At 36.6% G+C, this 26,809-nt stretch overlaps 2 protein-coding genes across 2 annotated transcripts in view; one reads left to right on the plus strand and one right to left on the minus strand.

The window, feature by feature from the left end:
- Positions 1–6,319: 6,319 nt before the first annotated feature.
- The window catches only part of beta-Spec (spectrin beta chain), a 39,560-nt gene continuing 19,070 nt past the window's right edge, over positions 6,320–26,809 (minus strand). Inside the window, exons 2-13 of the mRNA XM_018449737.1 lie at positions 21,945–22,133; positions 15,275–21,127; positions 15,089–15,180; positions 14,911–15,015; positions 14,558–14,700; positions 14,432–14,484; positions 13,813–13,869; positions 12,798–12,905; positions 10,944–11,090; positions 9,821–10,088; positions 9,562–9,744; positions 6,320–7,611 (exon numbers count right to left, since the gene is read on the minus strand). Of these exons, the coding sequence (XP_018305239.1) occupies positions 7,608–7,611; positions 9,562–9,744; positions 9,821–10,088; positions 10,944–11,090; positions 12,798–12,905; positions 13,813–13,869; positions 14,432–14,484; positions 14,558–14,700; positions 14,911–15,015; positions 15,089–15,180; positions 15,275–21,127; positions 21,945–22,080 (7,149 nt within the window). The 5' untranslated portion in view covers positions 22,081–22,133 and the 3' untranslated portion in view covers positions 6,320–7,607. The remainder of the gene's footprint in view (positions 7,612–9,561; positions 9,745–9,820; positions 10,089–10,943; positions 11,091–12,797; positions 12,906–13,812; positions 13,870–14,431; positions 14,485–14,557; positions 14,701–14,910; positions 15,016–15,088; positions 15,181–15,274; positions 21,128–21,944; positions 22,134–26,809) is intronic.
- Positions 11,536–12,781, plus strand: LOC108723778 (peroxiredoxin-2-like). Its single transcript, XM_018449735.1, has 2 exons — positions 11,536–11,988; positions 12,208–12,781. Exons 1-2 carry the CDS (start codon positions 11,739–11,741, stop codon positions 12,582–12,584), a joined length of 627 nt encoding a protein of 208 aa, XP_018305237.1. The 5' UTR covers positions 11,536–11,738; the 3' UTR covers positions 12,585–12,781.

Below are 26,809 nucleotides of genomic sequence, written 5' to 3' on the forward strand. Positions count from 1 at the left end.
TATGAATAAAGGCGATATAAAAAAGTTTAAATTGTACCTGTGCCATGTAAAGTGACCTCTGAATCAATCATATTACGCAATATTATTGATCGTCTGAAGGCTATATATTACGTCTCTAGACTGTTTGTTTTGAATTATTTAATTGAAGGAAACATCAATAAATAATATGCACCAAGTAATTGTATACTAATATTGAGCGTTTTTAGGAGTCGCTTTATATTCTTCAAATAAAAGGAAAAAACCACCGTGATTCTTGTTTTTATACGCGAATATATCTTTATAATAATATATCTTTTATATTATATACATATAATAGAAATTCATGAAATATTTGTGCGAAATTTACGTTCCATGTAAGAGAGAGAAGAATCGACCGCAGAAAAAGGAGTGACTCTTTCTCATTTTATGTTTAATGTTCGATGTTATTAAAACTACTCGTTTTCGATTCTGCGAAAAATTAATTCATTTCATTTATTTATTTGTATGACATTATACAATTTCTCTATATAATAAGAATTAAATTATTACATAAAATTTACGTTTTGAAAAAGAGAGAAAAGTTGTATTACAAAAGTAAATTTTCCTTCACGAATTAGCAATTGATGACAATCGAAGAAGTAATTTATTTGCTTTTCCGCTAACGCAACGAATTATTTATAAAAATGAATGCAATTAAGATAGTTAAAAAGAGTGAGTAATTCTATTGTTGCGCAATAAAATATGACTAAGCGTCTAATTATTAACATCATTTGTAGATAAATACAAATTTTTGCACGCAATTATTCGGCGAATACGAAATGAAAAGTATAATTACTCAACTTTAACATCTCAATTTACCAAGAATTTAATGAGTGCTTGCGCACATCAAGGTCTTCTTATCCCAGACAACACAGAATATTTATAATAAATATTTATTAAAATTCATTTTTTAAACGTTATATAAATATTTCATATATATTTTATACAAAGGTTTATTCGAAATATTATTAAAATATAGACTAAATATATTTTATATAATATTTATGATAAATATAAAAAAATATTTACAAAATATTTATAAATATTTTGTAAATATTTTATAAATATTATGTATTGTCTGGAATCTAAATCCCTCCTTATTTTTACGAGAAAGGGATATGTCCACATAGGGGCATGTCGTTTTATGTTTCCTAAATCCGTCCTGATAAAAAAATAACATAATATTAAAAAAAATTTTTATATATTTTATTGATGAAGAATTTTGAAAATACGTTAAACTTATTCTTCAGATTTTTTATGTTTTCTTCGGAAATTATAGAATAAGAATTAGAATATAATAGAATATTTCAAAATATTTCATAATTTACACATATAAAGAATTCTATAGAAAAAAATGTAAATTTCAATATTTTCTAAGTGTTCTAATTTATATTCTAAAAAAGTTTCAAAAATTTGTAAAATTGTACAGGAATTTTTTATAGTTCTGAAATTTATAGATGCAAAATTAAAAAAAAAACTTTCGTAAGAACGTATCTGATGTTTAAGTTTAAGAAACGTACATAAAGTCAACATATGGCTACTCAGTTAAATTATCAGATTCGTATCAATCCTACGATCAATAACGAGAAGGAAAAAACAACGAGAAAGATTCTCATCCTCGACGGATAGGCGACGGATGGATGGATCGCCTGTTAGGTTCAGAGAGCGAGTGGTTTTAATGACGACGCGCAGATACAATAATAAAAGTATATTAGATAATGACATTCGCTCTCTTTCTCACTCTTGCTTCCTAGTTGAAATGACATTGTTGGCGCGTCCACGTAGAAGCTCGCGTCGCAAAACGTACGACGTGATTCAGACTCCGAAAACGTTGGGGGGAAATCAAAGCTTTCATTGAAGCTCTGATTGCGCGCGTTCAAATTGGATGAAATTTATCACATCCAACGCTAACTTAATTGTTGAGGAGCTTTAATTAATCGTCGCTGCAGACTGTTGACTTCTCACTTTCGTCATAAAAAAACCATTAAACTGGTTACGGACGTCGAGATAAAATGTCTCTTTACCTATATTGGATTACGACATCAAGAGATTACTCTGGAAATATATAATTGGCTTGAGAAATACTCTAAAAAAAGCTTCTTCACACGAATTGACGTATAGAATGATAACTATATAATTTGTAACGAGATCAATTTCCTTTAGAAGATAAAAATATAGGACACACATATAGATTCAGTCTATTAATTCCGTCTCCTTTTAAAATTAACTGAAACCTTATTGCTAAAAACTGATACTAAATTAATCGAATCGTTTGCTTATTGTTACTAACTCAGACAACTAAAAATATATAAAATCGGGTCATAAGACGTTTTTTGCATCTAAAAGACGATTCAAAGACGTCTTATGTCATAATTTTAGACTTTGTGTTGTTTGGGAAGTATATATCTGCAGAACAAATTAACAGTAACATTATATCAATATTATAATTTTCCATTTAACAATATAAATGTAATATATAACACATATTGTATATAACAGTTCCATTGTTGAATAAGAAATTATAACATCGTAATGTTACTGTTAGATTGAGCTTTGAAAAGGTAGAAATATAGCAACTCTGTAAAAGAGATGCAACGTATTCTTTGTGAAACGACGTGGTTTCTCTCGGATATAATTTTTTAAACGGATGTAGTGAACGTAATATACGAATACATTATAGATATATTCTTTTAAAATAAAACTAATATTTGTTCTTTCTTTCTTTGAGAGAGTTTAATTTTCATCATTGATTGAGGAAGACCTTAATAAAGGCTGAAATTAGTTTCAACTAAAGAATGATTGAAATATACAGGAAATTCAATTAAAAAGCATTTTTAAAAATATTATATATGAAAAGAATTGCCATATTGTGTTGCACGGATACAATATTAAACGATTGACGACATTTCGTGGCTCAGAATTCTCGATATCACTGATTATTATTGATTATTGATCATTAACATCTTGCAAAATCGATTTCTAATTTCGGAAGCTATCTATTCTAAAAACACGAAAAATGGCACAAAGCCTGCTTTAGACAGTATAATTCATGTAAGGTTTTCAGAATAGAAATCTAACATTCCTTTTTTATAGCATAATGTATTTTCATCTATTTTATACTGTATTATGATACTTCAGATGCTTTTGGTATTATATGGCATATAAAATTATAGTTAAGATATTTTCTAAGAAATTGGGAATAAAAAATGAGTTTCAGTTAATTTCTATTAATTTCTTCTCTTTTTAAAATTAGCCAAAATTTTTTGCTAAAAAATGATACTAAATAATAATAATAATATTAATAAAGTTACTAATAGTAATAAAATTCAATGTTTATTTTGGATTTTTATCTTTATTGATATAACGACAATGTAAATTCTGACTGCATATATCACGATTTTTTTATCTTTGTCTGACTTTATATGTACGTAGCGATATTTAAATTCTGATCTTCAGATTCATCATTACGGAAGATTCCAACACTGGGGGCCGAAACATTCAACATGACTAAAGCGCATATTATCGGATTTCTCTATTATATATATATATATATATTTCTTTTGCATATCGCTTGCGCATTGACATCTGCATGTTGGCTTAATTACTCTTATTGCCTTTATCTGTCGACTGAAGAATATAATAAGTACTTCTGCAACAATTCTGCATACGTTGTCGTTTCGTCTCCGTTGCAACAAGAATCTTCCATTCAGTTGCATTAAAATACTACAGAAAGTTTCGTATTTCAAAAACAAAGATCAATTTTTTTTCTAAAATGATTCCTTTGTGGAGCATTTAAGTTGAGAACGATATCTTACCTTACTCACCACGAGATAAACAATCGATTCAATGAGAAAGCAGCAAGCATTATTGCGTCATAAACGATTAGGTTTATCAGTCTCTTTGTTTATAAAGAATGTAAAACTTGCGTTTGTCCGTATATTCCCTCTCAAAAAATCAGTAGATTTTCGTATTTTGGGGAAGTGCGAGAATTGTTCCACGAGTGCATTTTTAAGATTCAGACACAATAAAAAGTACAGGCAGCATACTGGAAAAAAAAGATTTGTTGATTCTGTGTGTGGTAGATTCAACTAGAAAAATCTAATAAATCTATCAACCATTCTAATCAAGATAATCAGAAATTCAATTATAACAGAATTCTGATATGATAAGAATTTGTTTTGTTTCTACTTCTAGTTAATACCAGATCATTTTTTTCAGTGTAGAAACAGGAAATAACATACAGGCAATACATTTCAATCTACCAGAAACTATGTATCGATGCGCAACAATTTCTGGTAGGTTGAATTTTGTTTGTGTTATTCCTCGTTTCTATTGCCTGTGCTTCTCATTGTGTCTGCGGGACCTTATTCCCGATAATTCGATAATTCGCCGTAGACGTAACTGGGGCGAAAGTTATTGTGCGGCGTAGTTTTTTTTTTTTCTAAAGTCTCTCAGCTTCGCACGCCGCTCGGAAATCGATACCATCGAAAATAGATGTACCGCGTGCTGTGTTTACGTCGTCACGTGCCAACACGTGCTCTCATGTTGGACATTTAACGTGAACTAATTTCGCAAACGCAACTTTGTAGCCGAGTCGTCACGCGCCGATTGTTGTAGTCGCGTATCTTGGCAAATCATTCGGAAAATGCGGGATCCAGATTGAACGAACGCGAACGCATGCGAACAAATTCGTTCGTTTAACAAATAAGAAGATAATATTCAAAACACAGATGCCTAATAATATTTTTGTGTAACTTTATAATATAATGTAATATTACAATTTTTATAATATAACGTAAATTTTATTCCAGTTTAAACTGCCGATTATTTGTCGGTTTTGAAATATAGTTCTATAAGATGAAACTGGAGTAGGTATATTACACGTAAATTGATACACAATTTAATATTGCTCATAATAAACATCTTCAAAATACTGCAGAGAATTTATTGATCTCAGTCAGGATCTCCCTTATTTGTTCGTGTTATTCTGGATTCGCTTAATCTGGATCACAATAAGCGATAATCGACTCGCAATAGAAAGAATTGGAAGGAGAACGGATGTTCACGAGATGACTGCGTGATTCACTTTTTCGATTCACGAGCGTTTTCTCGTGCCTGTCGAATCCTTATTATATGGTCTGTCTGCTAGGACCAATCACGCTTGATATTTGATCGCATTTTATTTCTCAACGAAGCTGTAAAAAGGCACATTAAAAAATTACACGTTGACCTTAACGAAGTTTGAGAGTAAAGTAATCGGCGTACAATTACATTTTTGTGTCTCGCACGATGACAATAAGAATGAAGCGAGAGTATCAAATCCATTTTACAAGTGAAGGTGGAACCAATAGAACCAATAATACGATATAACGTTAGCTATGAAGGAAACAAGTATTTTTTTTCGCTGAAGAAAGATATTGTGCCGCAAATGCGTTTTAACGTATCGAAAGAATAACAATGAAATATATAACCAAACATTTAATTTAAGCGAGTATTTAATGATGCATATTGCACATTCTTTTCGTGTTAAAGCGATCCCGTTACGTGAATGCTCGAAGAAATTTTTATTTAATCTTGCTGATAATCACTGATAATATATCTTGAAAACACTATGCGGATGTTTTTCTTGTTAAGATCATATGAAGGAAAGGTTTCGTTTTAAAACGAAAAGAATCATCATGTCAAAAATTCGACAATTATTTTATATATATATATATATTATCTATTATAATAATTTTTATTTCTTATAATTTAATGCTCTTCATCGTTCTGTATTTATATATTTATAGAGATATATTTATATATAAAACACATAGCTATGACATACCAAATGTGTTTGCTTAGCAATGCGACTCTGATATTCAACGTTCTTCGCTAATTGTAAATGCACATGCATGAAATTATAAAAGCGGGTGTACGATCGTTTTGATTAGAATTATTCTCATGACGGACATAATGTATGTGTATGTCTGTGTGTGTATGTGTGTGTATATAACTCCGTATATACATATCTTTTAGTAAGCTTAGCTGACAATACAATTTTCATACTATATCAACTTAAATATTCCAAATATTTGACACGAGTCATAAAGTTGAGGAGACTATCGCAGATGACGTTTCGAAGGATCAAAGTACACACTGGATCGATTGATTGATCGAGTCGCATCGAGCCGAGAAACGAATAAAAACGTAACATTTTTCTTGCACGTTACCAAAAATTACAGTTGCTATGAAGTGTACTAAATTAACAATTTTTCCAAAGCGAAGAAATTCTCAGAACTTGTCAATAAAGAATCTTTATATTCTAAAAAGAAAAAAAAAACAAGATGAGCGTGATAAATATTAAAAAAGAAAATTAACAATTACAAAAGAGTAATAGTATAGTCCACATGTCACGCCAAATGTCGAGTCGGAATCAAGTGAGATATACAAGTGATTCGCAACAATGATATAACACGGCTATAATAATTTACCGTAAGCGCTCACTTAATACAAACTGTATCATTTGCGCGAGTCCAAAAATTTTAAACTCTTGCAGAATAGTGTGATATATGGAATCGTGTAAGGGGGAAGGGATAAGGGAAGGGAGGAAACTCTCTCTTGTTAGCGTTACATTTTCTTTATAATTCTTCAATGCGATATTCCCTTAGGGCGCTGCATATTTAACAATTTGTTAAAAGCTAGTTATATAATATTATGTCCCAAGTTAGTGTGGCTCTTAAAATATATGGCAGTCATCCGAACGCAAACAGATACGTTTGCAGGAAAAGAAGTCAAGTAAAATACTGCGGTGCGATAATATGATAATGAAAGCGATATATCCTAAGCGATCAACACGGCTGGAATCGTTCTCGCCCTCCTTTTAGTATATTGTTGGAGATTATATCTACTCTGTAACGCGAAAACTCGCGTGAAATGCAATAAAATGCATTAAAAGACGTTAAAAATCCGAACTCATCATATAGAATAATCATAAAAATTATCATAAATCATGGACCAAGATATATCTCCTCCAATCCACGTTCTTTACAGACACAACAAGATCGAACCCGTCTTCTATCGAATTACGTTCTTAAAAAAGATTGCTGAATGTAAAAACATCGCAGCAACTTATAAAATACTTTGTACCACAAAGAAGACACTATTTATTTCACTGTTTCCGCGACAAAGAAATGATCGTGCATCTTGAAATGCGTGACAATATATACGCAAAATGTAATAGAATTAAATCCCGTGTCAAAAGTCTGATCACGCTAACGTGGGACATGAAAAATGTCGCTTGTTCTTCAACTAGCAATATTGCAAAGTGTCCAAAATTCATTGAAGAACTAAATTTAATTAGACTTTCAATAGCCTACACTTGTAAATATCAACATATAACCGTTAAATATCTCCGTTCTTCGAAAGTAGGCGTTTTCAAAGACCCGCGTTCAATCCGTCCTTCAATTCATTTCATTACACCGTGGCCATGTCTTCTAATTTTATATTAGCGTTGCTTTAACCATGTAGAGCGACGAAACATTTCTGATAAACACGATGTTGTGCAGACGCATTACGAGCGGCTTTACACCGTACTTCACTGCTCCAGTTTAGCTGAAAATTAGTAAACGTGAAAGGTGATAATTATTTTATCATTAGGACAACCAATAACTGTCACTTTCAATTACTGTTCTTGTATTACAATTTAGTCCAATTATATATACGACGAGCTTACAAGAGAAAGGGTATACTATAGGAAATTAAAATCCTTGTACAAATCATTAAAATGCGTTTTACAATTTTTCAAGATATTTAATGAGTTGCGTTAAATAAAGTTTAATATTAGTAAAAATTTAAATTAAGATAAATCACAATAATTGACAATAAATCATCGCTCAAGACTTGGAAAAAAAAAAAAAAAAAAATTTTATACTTTTTCTACTTTTAATTATTGCAACTTATGCATTTATACACTATTATTTGTGGAATACATATGTTACACAAGAAGAATGCTACTATATAAGAATTTCAACGCATCATAAACAATTATATGTCACTTATAACTAATATACAAAAATAGCAAATATTCCGTCTTTAAGAAGCCACATATTATAAAATATGTGTTTCGCATGTGTCTGAAAGTAGACACGCGGACGATCAGTTACCTCTACGATAAAAGTTCCTGGGAATATTCTGATAGCAGAAAAGCGTGAAGAATAAATGACGATGTCAGAAGCGGGTGGTCGAACATAGCTACAATATAGAACTTGACAATGATATACAATAATCTGAGTATCTACATAACACACTATCTTAGGCGAAATAAAAAAAGTATTCAAAATGAAAGCGGATATATATATATATGCATATTAAAAAGCACCTATTTACGTAGATGTCGAACGATGCGGTGTAGAGAACAATTGCGTTTCACATATCCGCCATTACTACACGAGAATCTTTAGATGGTAGACCCTCTGCAGAAATTTACATCAACATAGAATCTCTCCAATTATGATTATTCTTATTGCGTATCGCTTAAGCACTTTTTTGCAAGATTTGGTGGCGAAACACAAAAAGCTCTACACTCATCCAAATCCTCTCGTTTCAGAGAATTTTATGTAATCATTCCGCATTCACAATTGGAAGAACATTCCTATTGTATTTTCAGAAGCTAATAATAACGAAAGACCAAATAAAAAAAAGAAAAAAATTGGAATGATGATCGATTATAATCGTGCAATAGTGTACGACGGTAGAATGATCTAGAGGATTGTGTGTGCGACTCACCGCATTTTTAAATGTTGTTCCAATTGTGTACTGTTTCATACGTTCATTGGTTTCGCTTTCTACTTTTTGGCTTTTCTAAAATATGATAAATGCAATATGATCGAATGCGATAGGAACGACGGATGGAATTTCGTATGATGTGGAGTGAGGGCGCGCATCTTCTCGAATCATTGGCTTATGCTTTACGAGATGATCGTCCGTCACTCGAGAATGATAACGATGAATAATGTTCTCTACGGTAATCAAGTAAAATATTGGCTCGTGTCGTTTAATGATTAATTGAAATAATACTTCAAACAGAAGAATCGATGAGAAAATAAAGATCGTTTCGAAAAGAAGAAAAATTAATGTTATAAAATGGAATATGAGGAATGTTGTTAAAGGGAAGTAAAGTGATGGAAGATGATAAACGCGTATTTTTTTTATTGCTAACAGAATATTCTCAATTTCATCGGGACGTGTTTGAAAGGATGAAGCAATGATAATAACAAATTAACAGACACCTTATATACAAGAGTACACGTCTTGACTTAAAACGCTGCAAAACTTAATAACTCACACAATTCGTAATATAAATATTCGCAACATTGTCAGATGTCCATTATAGATTTAAAATTTTATTACGACGTAAGATAGTAATATTTTATTTGTCAACATTGTAAAATTTTTTACACAATTTATTCGCTTAAAATTCTTGCGTTCAGTTAAAATATCCATATTATTTTAAAATTCTGATGTATGATATTGCAATAGCAAAATTTCCCAATGAACACTTACTTTTTCTTGAGAGTGAAGAAACTACGCCGCTTAGTTTCGGCTTGTGTCGGGGCTGGCAAGGTGTGAGCCCTGGATGTGCTTGCACCTGATGTTCCTTGTGCCGCTTGATTTAATGCGGATACCCAGTCGTTCATTTCGGTATCGTCTTTGGCCTGGAACAGGAAGTCGGATCCGCTTTGCGACCTATAAAAAAAAAGGCAATTTACAATATCTACATCAATGTCGCAAAATGCGCAAATATATAATATCGAGTACTGACTTGACTCGGAAGACATGTTTCTTCTTAGTGTAATCACTCGCTACAGTAATAGTCGCGCCTCTCAAATCAAGAGGAGCCTCTCCTTTGTACGATTGATCGGGCGAAGCTTTGTACGACTTCTGATCTTTATATACAAATAAGCTCTGCCCGCGTACGACCATGTATACTTTGTCCCAGGAGCGATTGGACGCCTTCTTCGTCGTACTTTCCCACTCGTGCTTCCGCTGTAACGGCCCCTCGAACTCGTCGTCGCTCGGACTTCGTGGTTCTGGAAAAGATAACGGATTTTACTATCTATCGCTTAATAAGGAGCAATTTACTAAAATATTTCGGATAAATTATAAATTATTTATACGAGGGAACAGCCTGCATCTCTTGCTTCGAGTAGATGATGAAGCTGCAAATAATCAGTGACATTATTTTGAAGAATTAGTCGCAACATTCATTCAATGGAATACCCAGTTATAACAATTCTATCGAACCAATTTTCCAATTTTTTCCATTATTCTAATTTAGAGAATGCATTTACTTAACATTTAAACTTCCCAACCAACATATATTGTATATTTATGCTTATAATAGCACTTGGACAAAAACAAGCCCCGATTACTCATTCCTTTATTTGTTAGACGTAACGCATAAATGATAGGATATAATTTAGTTCCAAGAGTGTTTCCCCATTATACATACATATAATTACTGTGTGTATACAGCTGTCTTCTTAAATATAGCAGTTAATAAAGGGATTATTTAAAACCTATGTAACCAAAACATAGTTGATTAGTAAAGATTAAATGCCAGGTTCTATTTAATCTCAGCTTCCACCTAAATAACACTTTGACAGTAATTTAGAAATTCACGAATTGAAACCATAATAGCAGATATTATGTTTTCGATTTTTTTCGAGCAGTGACATCATTTATTGTCAAATGTCAAGCTGGATCATCCGTTTTTATACTTCGTACTGTAAATATATGCATGTAAAGCAAAGTTGAAATATAATCACACGAGTGACAAAAGTGTGTAACAAAAAAGAAAAAAAAAAGAAAATTTGACGTCCAACGAGCGAACGTTAAGTGTAATTACTGTCGACCGTTTAAGTCTCTTTTTTTCATTCACTTACCAGGAATACTATGCTCATCATCACTCACACCACTGCGATCTAAACTTGGCGACTTGGCGGACTTTCTCCAGCGGAAGCTCCTGAATGGTGACTTGCTGCGGCTTCGTTCCTTACGCCTTGCAGCCTCGGAGCCACTTCCTTTCGGAGCTTTACGACGTACGCAACACACATAACGTTCATTAGCTTACTTACTTTGTACCCTAGCTTGTAGCAGAGATTTGTATCAGGTAAACAATTTGCCGCTAATAGTCCTTACATCCACGTGTTACATGTTACTTTTTTCCATGCTTTCTATATACAGAGAATATACGGTAATACGATACACACATGCAACATGCTCATACATAAGATGCCAAATGAGCAATGCACGCTTATCAAACTGTATGTAACAAGTAGGAGATATACTTCGTGTGTTTATCGCATCCACATTAACAGTTACGTTAATTAAAAAAACATTTATATGTTATATTTATGTATAAATATAAATATTTTTATTTATAATTATACAAACATATGATATATTTTTTAAATTTATATTTATATAAATATTTATTGCATATTTCAAAAATATTTTTTTTAAATCGATGTGTGCTCATTTTTCTAAACTTGCCACTGAATGAACAGTGAAGTCTGACGATAAACAAAAATCAAATCGATCGTAAAAAGTTTTATGCATAGCGATTTTATGCGCCATGGTTTTATGTATCCGCGATCAATATGATTTGCGGCTTAGGAGCGTGAAATTCCTAATCTTGAAGAATTGATGTATCGCTCAAGTGTAAAGAATTACACGGGATGAACTCTTGTTGTGCAGAAAGGTCAGAGACGCCGCGCCCACCGCTGGTGCAATTAATACCAGCGGTGTCACGACCCGCGCCACCTTGGTCGGCTGTCGCGATAATCGATCTTAAGATGCAGGAACTATCGTCACAGCATTTTGTGGGGAAATATCTGATACTTCTCTTCTATCCGTGTGACTTCTCATTCATGTGCCCCACCGAACTTATCCAATTTAGCGATCGCATTGCCGAATTCCAAGCTCTTGGTACGAAGTTAAATTTTTCTTCCCCGTTTAATGACAGTATAAATATAATTTTCAACAACGAAGTCAATAAAGAATACTCGTAAAAAGAAAGATTCGTCAAACAATCGTTTACGAAGAAAAGAAATTATTTTACATCAAATTGCTTCGTTCCGAGTTTTTATATTTGTGATAACGTTTTCTCTTAGGTACATCTTAATTAATTCCCGCGTTTTATACTAGGTTCGGAGGTAGTAGCAGTCTCAACAGATTCTAAATTCTCGCATTTCGCTTGGGTGACGACCCCGCGTAAGCAAGGAGGCTTGGGCGAAATGAAGATTCCATTGCTCTCCGATAAGAATCATCAAATAGCGCGGGACTACGGCGTATTAAACGAGAAACAAGGGTATGCATACAGAGCCCTATTCATTATAGATAGACAGCAAATTATACGCCACGTGACGATAAACGACCAAGATCTACCGCGATCAGTGGATGAAGTATTGCGAGTTATAAAAGCTTGTTGCTTCGTGGATAAAAACGGCAGTCTGTGTCCTTACGGCCCAGTGCCGACGAACAACGCTTTCGGAGAAGAACCAGACTATTTCAGCACATCTTAATCTCGATTATATGTCAATTCTTATATTTCTCAATCGTGATGAACGCAATCTTTCGTTAATTATATGGTTTATATCAAAGTGAATGATCATTCAAGACTTTGATTGAACTGAAACAATCACTCACGGTAATCGTGGCAGCTAAATGGCAGGGAATATTAATAAATGACCTTTCGACACATCTAGCTTGAGATTTGAGTATTTGCGAACACTTACTTGTCGGCGTGCGAGTACCATGCGGTGGAATTTTCACAGATGTTGGCGTGACAGGTTGAGTCCCATCTCCTTCCCGGAAAGACAGCTGTCTAGGTCTTTGTGCATGCACTACACCACACCAATCACAAAATCATGCTATGTATTATTTGGGTAATACATCATTTGTTAAATGCGCGATATATATTCGTCACGGTTATACCAATAACAATTACTCGATTGCTGCGATTATTAGCGTAAAAGCATAACTCGACGTTAATCATGAGTCCAATGATTCTTCATAGTGGTATGACCGTCCGAATATTCGAGTAAATCCTATACAACACGTACACAAACGACAGAACCCAATTTCGTGCTTCTATAGACTTAGAATGATGAGATGATTTCAAACGTGCTTACCTTCCAACGAGGTATTTAAGCATTATATTTTAACGTAATCATGCGATAGATGAGAATTAAATATAGTATAGTTAACAAATGTACCTACCAGCTGAATGAAATGGTTCGCAACGGATTAGTATGGGAAATTGTGACTATTAGAATTTCGCTTGATATTTCATTGTATCAAACTATTATATGTGATTTTACACATGTGCATGTTAAATATCAAAAATATTTGATAAATTGTTTTCTTGTGACATAACTGATGTCAGGCGACAGAAGAGACATCTTGGGCAGAATAACGGGCCATCACCTGCTAGAGAAAAAGTTAATAAAATGGTGATATGCGAAAGCGATAGGTGCGACGTGGCTATGAATATGCTGGAAAATGTAAGATTATTGCAATGTGTGACTTAACGCTAACGTGAAATCTGAAGAACAAAGCTGTCGTTAAATACTGCTACAAAGACGTGACTTGATCATCCATCCATCACCAGTTTGTGAAATTATGTGAACCTATACACAAGATATGATCCACTTGAGATTATAGCTTCGAAAGAGTTGCGGAGGAATTAGAAAAATGTTCTCAATGTAGAAGTCTCACGCTTTGACAAGTTTCATATCGCGTAACACTCACCTTCCTTGGGTTTGTCTTGAGGTTGTGGTGTACGTGTAGAAGCCTTGCGATGTGCCGCTGTGGTACGTGCATTCCGTGACGCATTAGGGTGCATTTCGGGTTGGATAAAATGACATGATGTGGTTAACGGATTTGATATGGATTGGAATAAGTTTCGGCAGGTTTGGGTGGGAAAAGGCAAAAATAAACGTGCTGTTAGCGATGTCACATGCTTATCCAGACAAACCATATTCATAATACGTAAATCGTCAGAGTTGAATTTTACGTCAAAAGCAAGATTTTACTCTACATCGCGATTATTAGTCATGAGAAGAAATGAAACGTTACTCTTGTTCCGCTTTTTCTCTTTCGGTTTACAATATTACTACCAATTGCAATCATTAGCACGCCAAATCAATAGTTATTCAAACTCGAAAATACAATTCTATTAGGAAAAAGCACTCAACATTATATTCTAAATAATGTGCGTGTTATATACCGGTTATTCTATATCAGCATCTTCAAACAGAATACAAAACCGTAGACAGAATTAGAAGATGCGGTAAGTACCGAGAAAAGTTGACACAGATTGTTCGATTAGTAAAACCCAAAACATATCCATTATATGCAATTATATTACCGTGTCCCTCATCTTCTCCACGTTCTCCACTTGTTGCCCCGTCAGTTTCAGCTCTGTAATAAACAACATTCATTCATAATATCGTGTATAACGTTGTGACACAGATTACAAAAATATTTGCATTACCTATCGCTAGGTGGTTCATCTGGACTAGTAACAGGCGTCGCCTTAGCCAAACGTGCAGCCTCTGCCGCTGCCGCCTCCTCCCTTCTGCGTCTTTCTTCTTCCTCCCTTTCTTGCTCTCGTCGCTTTAGTTCTTTCAATTCGAACTGCATTAAAAATATGAAGATTGTTTATCTCTATATGTTAAACCATATTCTATACCTTGTAAATTGCATTAATTTGACATAATGGAAATGAGTGTACATCTTACTGTGGAAAATTTACATATTTAAATGACATATGCGATACAATAGAAAGTATTCTACAAGCTTTCCTATTATGTTATCTGGCCAGAGATTTTTCGTAGAATTACTTACAGTAGTAAGTCGGTGCAAGGCACTAAACCTTTCTTCTTGTGCAGCTGCCGATTTTTCGAAAGCCTCGTGTTTCTTGATTAGATTCTCAACTTCATCGATAGTATGCTGTGAAAAACACAAGTTTTAAAAAAAAAACATTCAACAATTAAAAATTTGTGTTTGCAATTTAACTACTTACACCAAGCTCCTGACTCATAAGATATGGCTCTTGAGCAATTAACCATGCTTCAGCAACTGCCGCATCTCGAGCAAATTGGTAAACTTCCAAAACTATAGCAAACGTAAGTGAGTATTAAATATACAATATATCATACAAGAGCATGAAAGATCAAAACGCATTTTTTAAATAGCAAGTGCAACTTACTGAGTTGCAAGTTCTCCCAACGTTCCTCCCATCGGTGTAACAATGCGTTTCTGTGATCGGTTAATGCCGCCAATTTTTCCTTTATCTGCGCGCTGGCATAATGATTTCTAGCTAAGAGGTCTTTTCCGAGATTAATGCATGCCATTAGATTATCTTCCCTGGCATCAATCTCTGCCTTCAAGCTCTGATGGTTGTTCATCAGCAATTCAACGCCGGCGACGTCGCGCGGTTTTTCAGACGTATTCATCTGGCGCACAACGTCATCCATCCAGATCATCAGGGTCCTGACCATATTGAACGATTGCAAATTGTTCCACGCTGCTACGACCTCGGCTTCGCGGTTCGTAATCTCACGCGCTTTGTCGCCCGCGTAGCTTGCCTGTAGTTTAGCGGATTCTTCCTCGATCTGCGATACTTGATTCTGCAACGTGGATAGGTCCTGAATAAAGTTGGCATGTTTACGTTGAAGGGCGGATACCGAGCCGGCATCACGACCTAATTCGTCGGACATGGCGTTTTGTTTCTCTAGGATTCTGCCGAGAACGTCCTTGCAATCGTGGAAGAATTTGTGCAACTCGCGACTGGCCACCAGCATCTGTGTACGCGTCTCGATCAATTCCAGCAAGTCTTGCCAAACTTCGTTCAAGCCATCCTTCCACTCGGCGATCGTTGCCGCATCGGAATGCCCGGTAGCGATAAGAGAATCTGCAATGCCATTGACGGCCTCCACTCGTTCGGAACCAATCGCTTCTGTATCGCGCGCAAACTCCTTGAATCTCTCCCACAACAGCGTCACATGATCGTAATCCTGACCCAGCTCGTGACTACCGGCGACCAGTTCTCTCTCCTGGATCCATTGTTCGAGATCGTCGACTTCTCGGTTTAGCATGAATAACTGGAGTGCCTCATCCAGTTTGGCTCGTCGCTCACCAGCCAGATCTTTCAAACCGGCGTACAGTTTGTCTACCTGCGATTGTTTCACAGCGATTTGATCAGCCAATGGGTGTTGGTCATTTATTAGTTGCCTAGCGGTCTCGCCTAGTTGGCGAATCGTCTCCGCGTAATCTTCAACCGCATGTTCAAGCGATTCGTGCTTCTTCATCAGATTTTGAGCAGAGATCTCATCCTTACCACGATCCTCGACCATCATGTACAGCTCTTGCTCGCTCATCCATGACTCGGCCTCAGTGGCATCGAAGAAGTACTGCTGCGCCTTCTCGTTCTGCAGCAGATGCTTATTTCTATCGTCGACCGCGTCCTTCAGCTCGCGCCATTTCTCCGTCAATTCGGGTATTAGTTCTTGGAACTCGGGACTGTCCTCGTGTCCTTCGTCAATCAGTTTCTGCCCGTTATTACATACCAAATTGATCCTGGGTTCGTGATTTTCAATTTCCGTGCGCAATGACTGATTCTTCTTCTTTAGCATGTGAACGTTAAACAGTGAATTTCCGTACTCGGTGCTAGTTGCTTGCGGCATCTTCTCTGCAATCCACAGCTTCTCATCCTCTACGTCGCGTCGGAATTGGAAGGCCTCTTTCTTCTTTTCGAGCTGCCGTTGACGATCGACGAGCGGTGCCTTGAGCTGAGCGAATCTCTGAGCGACTTTCTCCTTCTTGAACTTGATTTCCTCCATTTTATCATCGGGTACTGTACGTTGCAAATGTTCCGCCTGTTTGTCCAATTCGGTAACCTGTTTCGCTTTCACCGCCATTTGAGTCTCGATCATTTGTTGCTTCTGCATCAATATATTCACGGACGCCAGGTCAGATCCGGTGTCGGTACTTTCTATCTGTTTCTCTAGTTCGTTCATCCAAGAATCGATATCATCACAGGTCTGATGTATCAACACCTCGCGGTTCGAATCGAACAATCGTTCACCCTTATCGTGAGTCGTGGTCTCCAGTTCGATGAATTGATCCGCCAATTCGGTGACCTTCGGTTTGATAATCTCCGCTAGATCCGGTTTTTGTTGAATCAATTCGTCCGCGGCTTGCTGCAATTGCTGCAAGCGATCTTTGTTGCTGGCGATTTCCGCTTCGAACGCTTGGTGACGTGTCCATTTACTATGAATAGTCTTCGCGCTTCTGTATGTTTCATCTTGAGCAGTGATATGTTTCTCCTGTACCCATTCACCGAGTTCCTCGCAATCTTGTAGGAACATCTGTAACTGAAGCTGATCCTTGAGTTTCTCCATAAGTAGATTGGCCTTCTCGCGATTAATTCGTCGACGCTCGTTGATGTTCTCGGCCTTCTTCTTTACTTTATCGGCCGCAAAGTGTCCTTCATCGACCAAACGTCCGGCAAACTGTACGACCGAGTTGATCTTCTCGTCGTTGGCATCCATGGTAGTCATGAAAGCCTCGTGTCGTTTGATCATGTGTTCCGCTTGTTCGAAATTTGTCGGCGTTTCGTCTTTGGCAAGAATGTGTTCCTGTTGTGATAAGAGCACCTCCGCTTGACGCGCATCTCGATCGAACACTTGTAAATTCAAGGAGTTGGATAATAAGTTCTGACGATTCACCCACATCTGATGCAATTCCTCCCAGCCCATCTTCAGCGCGTTCAGTCTCTCACGCAGGAACATGTACTGCGTGTCGCCATCACCGGCCTCTGTCGTCAGTCGCTCGCCATATTCCATCATCTTCTGATAGTCATCAGTATAATTGTCAATCTCTTCCTTGATGTTCTGATGCTGTGTAAGCAGCTTCTCGGCATCGGCAAGACTGGTCGGCGTGTCCTCGCTGGCAACATCGGTCTGCGTTTTCGTGAGCCACGCCTGGAAGTGATCGAGGTCGCGTAGGAACCGGTGCAAATCTCCTGCCTCCTCGAGCTTAGCATCGCGCTCTTTCAACATCTGCGTCAGCTGCTCCCAAATCAGATGAATCTGCGCAATTCTCTCGCGTATCACCGCAGCCTCCTCCGGATGTTCCTTCTGTATGACTTCCGCCTCCTTCTCCAAGGAATCTAATTTGGCCTGAATAGCCGCCAAATCGCGCTCCATACCGCTCAGTCTACGTTGCAGCGTCATTACGCCAGTCAAATCCATTTCCAAATTATCAGTCTGCTGCAGGATTCGCTTTTTATCTTCGATCCAGGACACAGTCTCGCGACACTCGATATGGAACGTCTGCACACCATGTGCGGAGTTCAATTCCTCGCGTTTACCCTCCGCCTTCTCGCGCAGCTCAGCCCACTTCTGGTTCAGTTCGTTTTGTCGCGCAATTATCTGTTCCGAGTTCGGATGTTCGACATGCAGTAATTGTCTGGCCAATTGATTAACCACGGCGACGCGGGATGCGTTTGCATTCATTTCTTTCTCGAAGCCGTTATAGCGGTGTTTCATGATTTCAACATCTTCAATATCCTTGGCAGGCACCATCGTATCCAACATTCTATTCTTTTCGCCGATCCATTGTTCGACTCCGTCGGTCTCGCTGAATACCTTGTACAATGACAGCGCGTCCAGCAGTCTCTGCTTACGTAACTTGGCTAGCTCGAGGAGTTCCTTATACCTGTTATCTATTGAAGTCAGTCTTTCTAGGACTTCTGGCGATTTTGCGTCCTGTTCGCCTAACGTGGATGCCTGCTGGTGAAGTTGATCGATAGTAGCAGCATAATTTTTAAGCTCATCTGTTACATCTTTGTGTTTCTTCAACAACGATGCCACATTTGCCTCGTCTCTACCGACATCCTCCGACGAGACGAGTCGCAAAGTGTCCAACATCCAGATGTCTATGTCGTCCGCGTCTGCAAAAAGTTGATGATAATCGACAGCTTCTACGAGTCGCTTTCTTCTGAAAGCTGCCAGATCCAACAGATGATTCCACATAGCGAGAATTTCCTGAAGTCTCTCCTGAATACGATCGGAGCCAAAGTGTTGTTGCCGAACTAGCTCGTCGCCAACTGCTGCAACTGACATCAATTGCGGTTCGTGTGATTGTATCTCGTTTTCCAATGCTTTGTGCTTGGACAGCAGCAGGTTAATGGTAGTCAAGTCGTGACCAATGTCACCCGTGGATACGATCTGTTCCTTCTCCTTTATCCAATTCTCCTCATCAGCCATATCCCAATAGAACTGCCAGAGTTTCCGAGATTCCTCGAGCCTGGTACGACGTTCGATCGCTAACCGCACCAACTCGGCGTACGCGTTCTCCAATTGTTGCACGCGCTCGACGATAATGGCCGGATCGCACGGTCGATAGCCTTCTCCATGCTCTAGGAATCTCTGGCTCTGTTGAACAACAGCCTTGACTCTCTCGCCGAGCACATTGATATCTGCTTCGACGAGAGAATGCTTTTGCAACAGATCCTCCACGCCCATCAAATGTTTGCCATAATCATCTGTCAATAGTCGCAACTTGATTTCCTCCATGCTGTCCAGTATGTACAACATCTCCTGGAAGTTTTGCTGCAGCTGCAAGGAAAGTTCTAGTCGCATCCGCCTGGCGCGCAGCAATTCCAGAAGATAGTTCCATAGTCGTAGCACGTTGTCCTTGCGAGCGTTGATACGCTCAATGTCGTGATAGTTCTCTGCCTCGAGCTCCTGTGAGACCGCCATGACGGCTTGCACACGTTCTTCGTAGGCAAAAATGTCAGTTTCTATGGCTTCGTGCTTCTTCGCAGCAGCTTCTACGGCAGCGAGATCAAAGCCGAAGTTATCTTGCGATACTAACCGCTGATTCTCCGACAACCATGTCTCGCGCATGCTAGCCTTCCGGTTAAATCTGGCTGCCAACTGCTCCAACTTTTCTTGTCGAATCAGTTCCTCGCGCAGGGCCAATTCCCGTTCGTGTTCAGCCTTCTCCAATCTCTCCCATGCCTTATTGATATCGGATATCATTTTGCCCTCTTTGGGTGTATAGGGCTTCTGATTGTTTGCGCGCATCTTCGATTGTAGAGTAAACAATAATACTTCGAGATTACCCTTTTCCACAAATTTGGGTGGTTTCTCTACTGTGCGATAATTCGAGAATTGCGAAAGTTGTGATTGAACGCCGACTAAGGAATTCGCGAACCTGCGATCGCCAAGTGCTTCTATCGTGGCCTCGATCCAGCGCAACAAATCGCTGGTGAGGCTCTCATACTCATGTATCATACGATCGTTCTCCATCGCGATACCAACCACTTTGCCAATTCTCTTACCTTGCACAGTCTCCTGTTTCATCTTTGAGAAATAGTGATAATACGTGACGACGTAAGTTATGATAGACTTTTCGTCCGGATGATCGACGAAGATATCCTCGGCATCCAATAGCTTCGTGAGACCGAGTTTGTCCTCCGCAACGTTGAAGGCATTATTGAGATTGTAGATCGCGTTCGATTTGGAAAGCTTTTCGAACTGGATCAGATCTGGACGGTGCTTATGTATGATCGCGTTGAACGCCAGACCATCTCGCCACGATGTCGTGAAATTTCTTACGTTTACATTGTGATAACCCGCGGTCTTCATCTGACACCATAATAATAACGCGTCCTTTGCGGACTTGGTCTCCTGATTATCCGTCTCTTCGATCGTGATATCTTGAATCTGGAATCGCAAGATTATCGTCCAGATGAGACCCAGGCTCAGACGCGGATTCCCGTCGACAATATCGTGGGATCCCATGTTCTCCAGATGTACCCTCTGCTCACGCAGGAATTGCAGCGCCTTCTCCACATTCTCCAGGCAGTGGATGCGCATCTTGCCTTTGGTAGGACGCGGCAAACGTTCACCCGACAAAATCTCTAACAGCCTTATCAGCATCTTGCCATCTCGCAGATCGACGTACAGATCGCCGATTCGGCACGAACATCGGACTAAGTGGGAGTTGACCCATTTCTGGAAGGTCTTCTTTTGCACTAATTCACGCTCACCTGGTAAAGAAGATCACACAATAGTGATCTTAGTGAATCGTTAATGAATACACATTAAGACTCTTATTCTGTAACTTTAACGACAGCGTATGTTGTCGTTGTGCAGCTTTTTCATTATGAATAACAATATAGTGACATCGTTACTGTCGTTATGAGTTACAGAATAGGAACTATACAGGTAATATATGCTAACTTTAAATTTACTTTAAATGTATCTGAATTATCTAGTATGTCATAATTCGAAAATAACTAAATAAATTTTAGATAGGTTTTAAATAATTAATATAAAGTTTCTTTACCTCGAAGATCAAACACAATTTTATCATAATTCATTCTTAGTTAATAATCCGATATTTATTATATTCTCACTTGCACAACGATATTATTCTAATCTTTTCAATTACATATACTTAATAAGTTTAACTTTTTATAATATTCAATATACAGATATTCAATGATAGCTATACACATATCTCGACCATGTTCAATCTAGTCTAAGAAACAACTGTTACAAACTCATGAAGTTATCGAACTCTTAAAACGATTATCTCAAAAGGATGTGGTTGTTTGATAATTTCAACCATACAATTTTCTAAAAACAATTCATAGTACTTCAATAGCATCGTCATTCATTTTTATTATTACAAAATAGTGTTATGAAGTCGAACTTTAAGTATCCAATTAATAAAAACAAATCATTGAATTTATAAAACTATTGAATTTATAAAAAAATAATAATTGTAAAAGGCATAAGAGATAATTGTGATAAAATATGTATAAATAGCAATTGAAAAAGAAAATCGATAGAGTTCCGTACCAGCTAGCGCCTTGATACGTGAGCGTTCGAAAAGTCTCGAACTCGAGTTTCCCCCGTCGTATTCGTACTCGTCGACAATCTCTTGTTGTAGCGTGGGGTCCCAACCCCCGCGCACCACCGAGATGTCGGTCGTCATTTTGTCAATCAGACCAACAGCTCACTTCTGCCGAACCCTTAAAAAGGGTGCACCTGAAAATGATACCGTAAATTTATTAACGCGTGGAATCAGAGGAATTTTTAAAAGCGATAATTTATATGTTTTCCCTTCTCTTTTTCATCATGATATTTAAAAAATATATTTTATTTCTATCATATAAAATATATAATATTTATATTATAAATTTTAATGAAATTATGTCTCCATTGATTTCATGCTTTTTAAACCCCTGATTATTAAATGCTCAACGTCAAATATTTTTCACAACCCTTTATATAGCCTCTTTAAATTCTTTGGAGTGCAATCTCACTTTAAGGAGTGACAATTGAGCCAGTCTTAGAAAAAAGTGACACAATTTTCAATCTTTAAGAGTAAGATTTCACTTTAAAAGTTTTTAGAGAGAACGTGTTATAATCTAAAAAATATAAGAAATATTCAATGTTGAATATCTGAGACCTTCAACACACCTAGGAAACATGGTACCACGCATAAAATGCAAACGGAGACGTAGGTAATAATCGTAAGAATTTCTTCCTTTTGCTATACCCACGCAATGTAATGGTAAGCGGTGCACAGGACGTGTCTTGGCAAGCTATGGTCAGCGCGTTGTCACGTCAGTCGATCTATATGTACAGATAAGAATTGCAAAGTAATCTTATCTCCTTGCACGGCGGGTCTAACGATTAATAATTGGGTAAATAATAGGGACTTCGAGAGGATTAATGTTACGCAATGCTGTTCGATAACAGAGTGCGTCTACGCCCACGCACAATAACAGAGATCTTTCATTTTCTTCAGTGCGTTTCGTTAGTCTAAAATACATCGCGCACATTTCTCTTCAGCTCTCAGCGTTAAGATCCGATCGTATGACGTAGAAATTTGTTTTTCACATCACAAAAATAGTATCTTTAGTATCTGAAAGTAAATACTGATAAATCAGCTTTGAGAAAAGCTGCAATAAATAAACTTCAGTGCCTGTTTTATATGGACTAATCCGTGTAATAAATCTGATTCTTCGCGTCAAATCTATTGTTCAATAAGGCATATTTCCTTAAATCAACACCCACAAGTCGTATTATATACAGAGTGTTCCGCGATAACACAGTATAACTCTTACGTTTTCCATTTATTTTTACACGAGGATCATCTCCTTTTCGATCGTTTACTGCAAGACATTAATTTAAATTTCTATGCGCTCAACATATGGTATAAAAACGTCGGTGAAGAACATGTTCTGTCGTAATCATCATTTCTTAGCGAGAATTTATGTCCGTTTTTCTTTTTTTTTTACCCGTATGCTCGTGTTCTTCAAATTGTTTTCGGCCGCTGTAACAATAATTGCATGGCTCTAATCGCTGAGTTCGCTTTCGAAGTCGCCGGATATCAAGGAGACGGCAATGTTCTGTTAACGTTTGTAAAGTACATGTCTTTAGGTATACGTGCGCTCATTTAAGATAGCATTGCCGCGCTCGCCTCCGCGTGGGAGAAGACGCGGCTGTTTCGCTCACCACACGACGATTACATCACGCGAATGATGTCACACACGCGAAATACACATCGGCATCGGCGTCGCACTGGTCCCCGCAGGAGGATGACTTAACGGAAAGGTAGACGCTCATCGGCATTGGCGCATACCTGCGATACGGAATCGCGCTTGCATACACGATAAACTTGAAGCACGTGCCAAGCAGACTTTTAAAAATGGAAAAAAGGGTGGTACCAAATGTTAAGTAAAATAATTTCAATCAAATGTTTAATATAACTAAAAATAATTTTAATTTTCTAAATATTCAGGAAGTATTACCAATAATATAACTAACCGTTTAGTAATAATTACTAAATATTTATAGAAATTATTTTTAATTATATTAAACTATTTTTTGAAATTATTTTACTCAACTTTTGGTAGATATTACCAAACTTTTTTCGGTGAATGTTTTAAATGTAAACACAAGAGATAAAGATCGATACAAAAATGGAATCAATTACTTTTTTCTATTTCATTATGTTAATAAAAAGATTTGTGAAAAGTGTCAGAAATCTAGATTTATGCTAATATGGTAAATATATTTATTAAATAATAGTTTAATTTATAAACTGTAAAAAAAGTATGTAAAATTCACGATTTATAACTAAAATGTGTATACATTTCAAACATAAATCGCGTGATTTTTATTCTTGCAGTTTAATTTTGCATACGCTTTATAGTATAGCGAAATACAATATACGAAATATAATAGTATGCGTTCTATAATTTAAATGCATGACAATTTTTCGTAGCAAGAAATTATTTTCTAGATCAGTGATTGAAGATATAAGACCAAAATATATTTTCTATATTTGTTTTCATGTTACAATTAATATACATATATATATATATATATTGATGAAATAAGAGGAAATGGGAATATGAATAAAAACAACTGATCTTTTGCATATAAACATTAATTAACAGCAATAAGCATTAATTAATTACGTAATCGCGTTTTCCCTAAATTCACGTATGGAACAGCGTTATCAACATTATCAACACAGAATGAAGGGTAATGCCTAATTAACCGCATTGTCTAATTTACGGCGATCCATTGCGAACAATATTTATTAATTAATATCGATAATACAATGAACAGTTGCATCTGCAGCTGCATGAGCGAGCGATATTGATCCTTTTTTCTTTAACGGACCAAATGTCACAGGTAACACGGCATGTCGGGCGCACGAGAAGCTCAAGGAGAACTAGAGTAAAACAATACGGTATCTAATAATGAAAACGACAAATTGAGAAGGGTAACTTCATAAGCCGGATGCAAACATGATTACGTCATCCTATTGAAATTAAAGACACACTGTCCACAAAAGTTATACAAACACATGTAAAAAAATTATACAATTTATAGTTATATAAATCTTATATTTTTACACGCTTTGCAACGTCGCAATTTTTATTAACGATTACACAACTACGTTGGCATTTTCAATTAACAAGCATCCTCGAAGCTTATCGTTGTGCATAAAATTACACTGCTTGCTATCACGAATTTATTATTTATCTGACGAAGGAGAAAAAGGAGAGAGAAGAATTTAGGATACACAGCGTTTTATGCACATCTAATCCTTTCTCGAGTGTTAATAATGTGAAGCGATAGACCAATCGCTAAGAAATCGACGCGTTCTTCTCGAGCGACGTCCAAAGCCTGGTGAACGCAAGCATGAATGGCATTCTTAAATGTCTGGACAGTCACTTACGTTGAATTAAGAGCAATTACGCGAGTGCCGTCATACTTAATGGCCGGCGTAGTGGGAACGTACATACAGATTAATGCCTTCGTATCTAGTGGGCGGGGTGAGATGAATCACAAAGTGAATGACACGATAATCGAGGAAGGTTAAGTTTACTGGCGGCACTTTCTACACGTTTTGTCTCCGAAAGAAGCAGTTCTTACGGAACGTAATCTCCTTTTTCAAAAAAGCTTACACAACATAGATAATTTCTAAATAAAATTTAATTTTTATAAAAATAAATAACAAATAGAGAGTTTAATACGAAAGTATTAATTACTAAATTTTAATGACAATTAATTTATTAAAAATTAATTAATTAAAATGTATTGAGTACAACATAGGCATAATACAGTACATATTACACCTGCATGCTTGAAAAATATAACAAGTAATAATGCAAGTAAAAAATAATAAAACAAGATAACAGTATTCTCTCCCTCGCTAATTGTAAGTTTCAAAAATATATATTTTACTTATATATTGCAGTGACTATTCATTATACCGTGAATTTGCTGTTTAGCAATTATGATAGTAATGGTATTTTTAATAATGCGGATATTACGTCCAAAAGTACTTTTTTTCTTAAAAGGATCTCTCTTTTAAAGTTGTATCATGAATTGAAAAAAAATGCAAAGATTAATAGTGTTTTTTTCGTATAATTACAATTAGTGCGTATGTGCCATCACGAAGAGACCTCTGTTGAACTCGATAAAATATGAGGTAAAGTAAGAAGCGAAAATGGAAAACAAGAAACTCATTGTGCACCAGAATGAGAACAGCCGTCTCTATATGCATCGCGAGTCCCTACACTGCTTCGGATGCCGTTCATGGAAGCGCAAGCAGGATTCTGTTGTTTAAATACATTCAATTCATTCTGAAGCGTTTTCTCGTCACATATAGGCAAAAAATTTTCTTCAATTCTCTCGATAACGAGACTGCTTGACTTCCATATTGTGTAGGTTATCTCTTAAATGATAACTCTTGTTTTTTCGTTTAACGAGAAACTTTTGAAAAATGAATTAGATCGCAAAAGATTATACTTTCAATTCATTCTTGAGGAGAGGTCAAATGCCTCACTAAATATTAATTTATACAACACAAGACGTACAATACTTATTATATCGCAGAAACGTAAAATCGATATCGTCCACGTAAGCAACGTAGTTAGCTATTTATAATTAGCCATATTCTCTTAGCTTCTAAATCTATACATCCTAAAATACATATCATCTCAATTTCAAAATCATCTTATGAACCTTCTACGGTGATTTTTATGAAGAAATAAAATTTATAAAAACTATTTACACAAAGTGTGTGTGTGTCGCGACTCCTACGATATATTTTGTTGCGGCTCACACAAAATCACGCACAAATAAGCATAACGATGACCTCTTCGGCGTCGGCGGTCTATCTTTAGGTCGGTCCG

Source organism: Mycetomoellerius zeteki, unplaced genomic scaffold (genome assembly GCF_001594055.1).
Source record: "Mycetomoellerius zeteki isolate Tzet28-1 unplaced genomic scaffold, Tzet1.0 scaffold25, whole genome shotgun sequence".
Taxonomy (NCBI): domain Eukaryota; kingdom Metazoa; phylum Arthropoda; class Insecta; order Hymenoptera; family Formicidae; genus Mycetomoellerius; species Mycetomoellerius zeteki.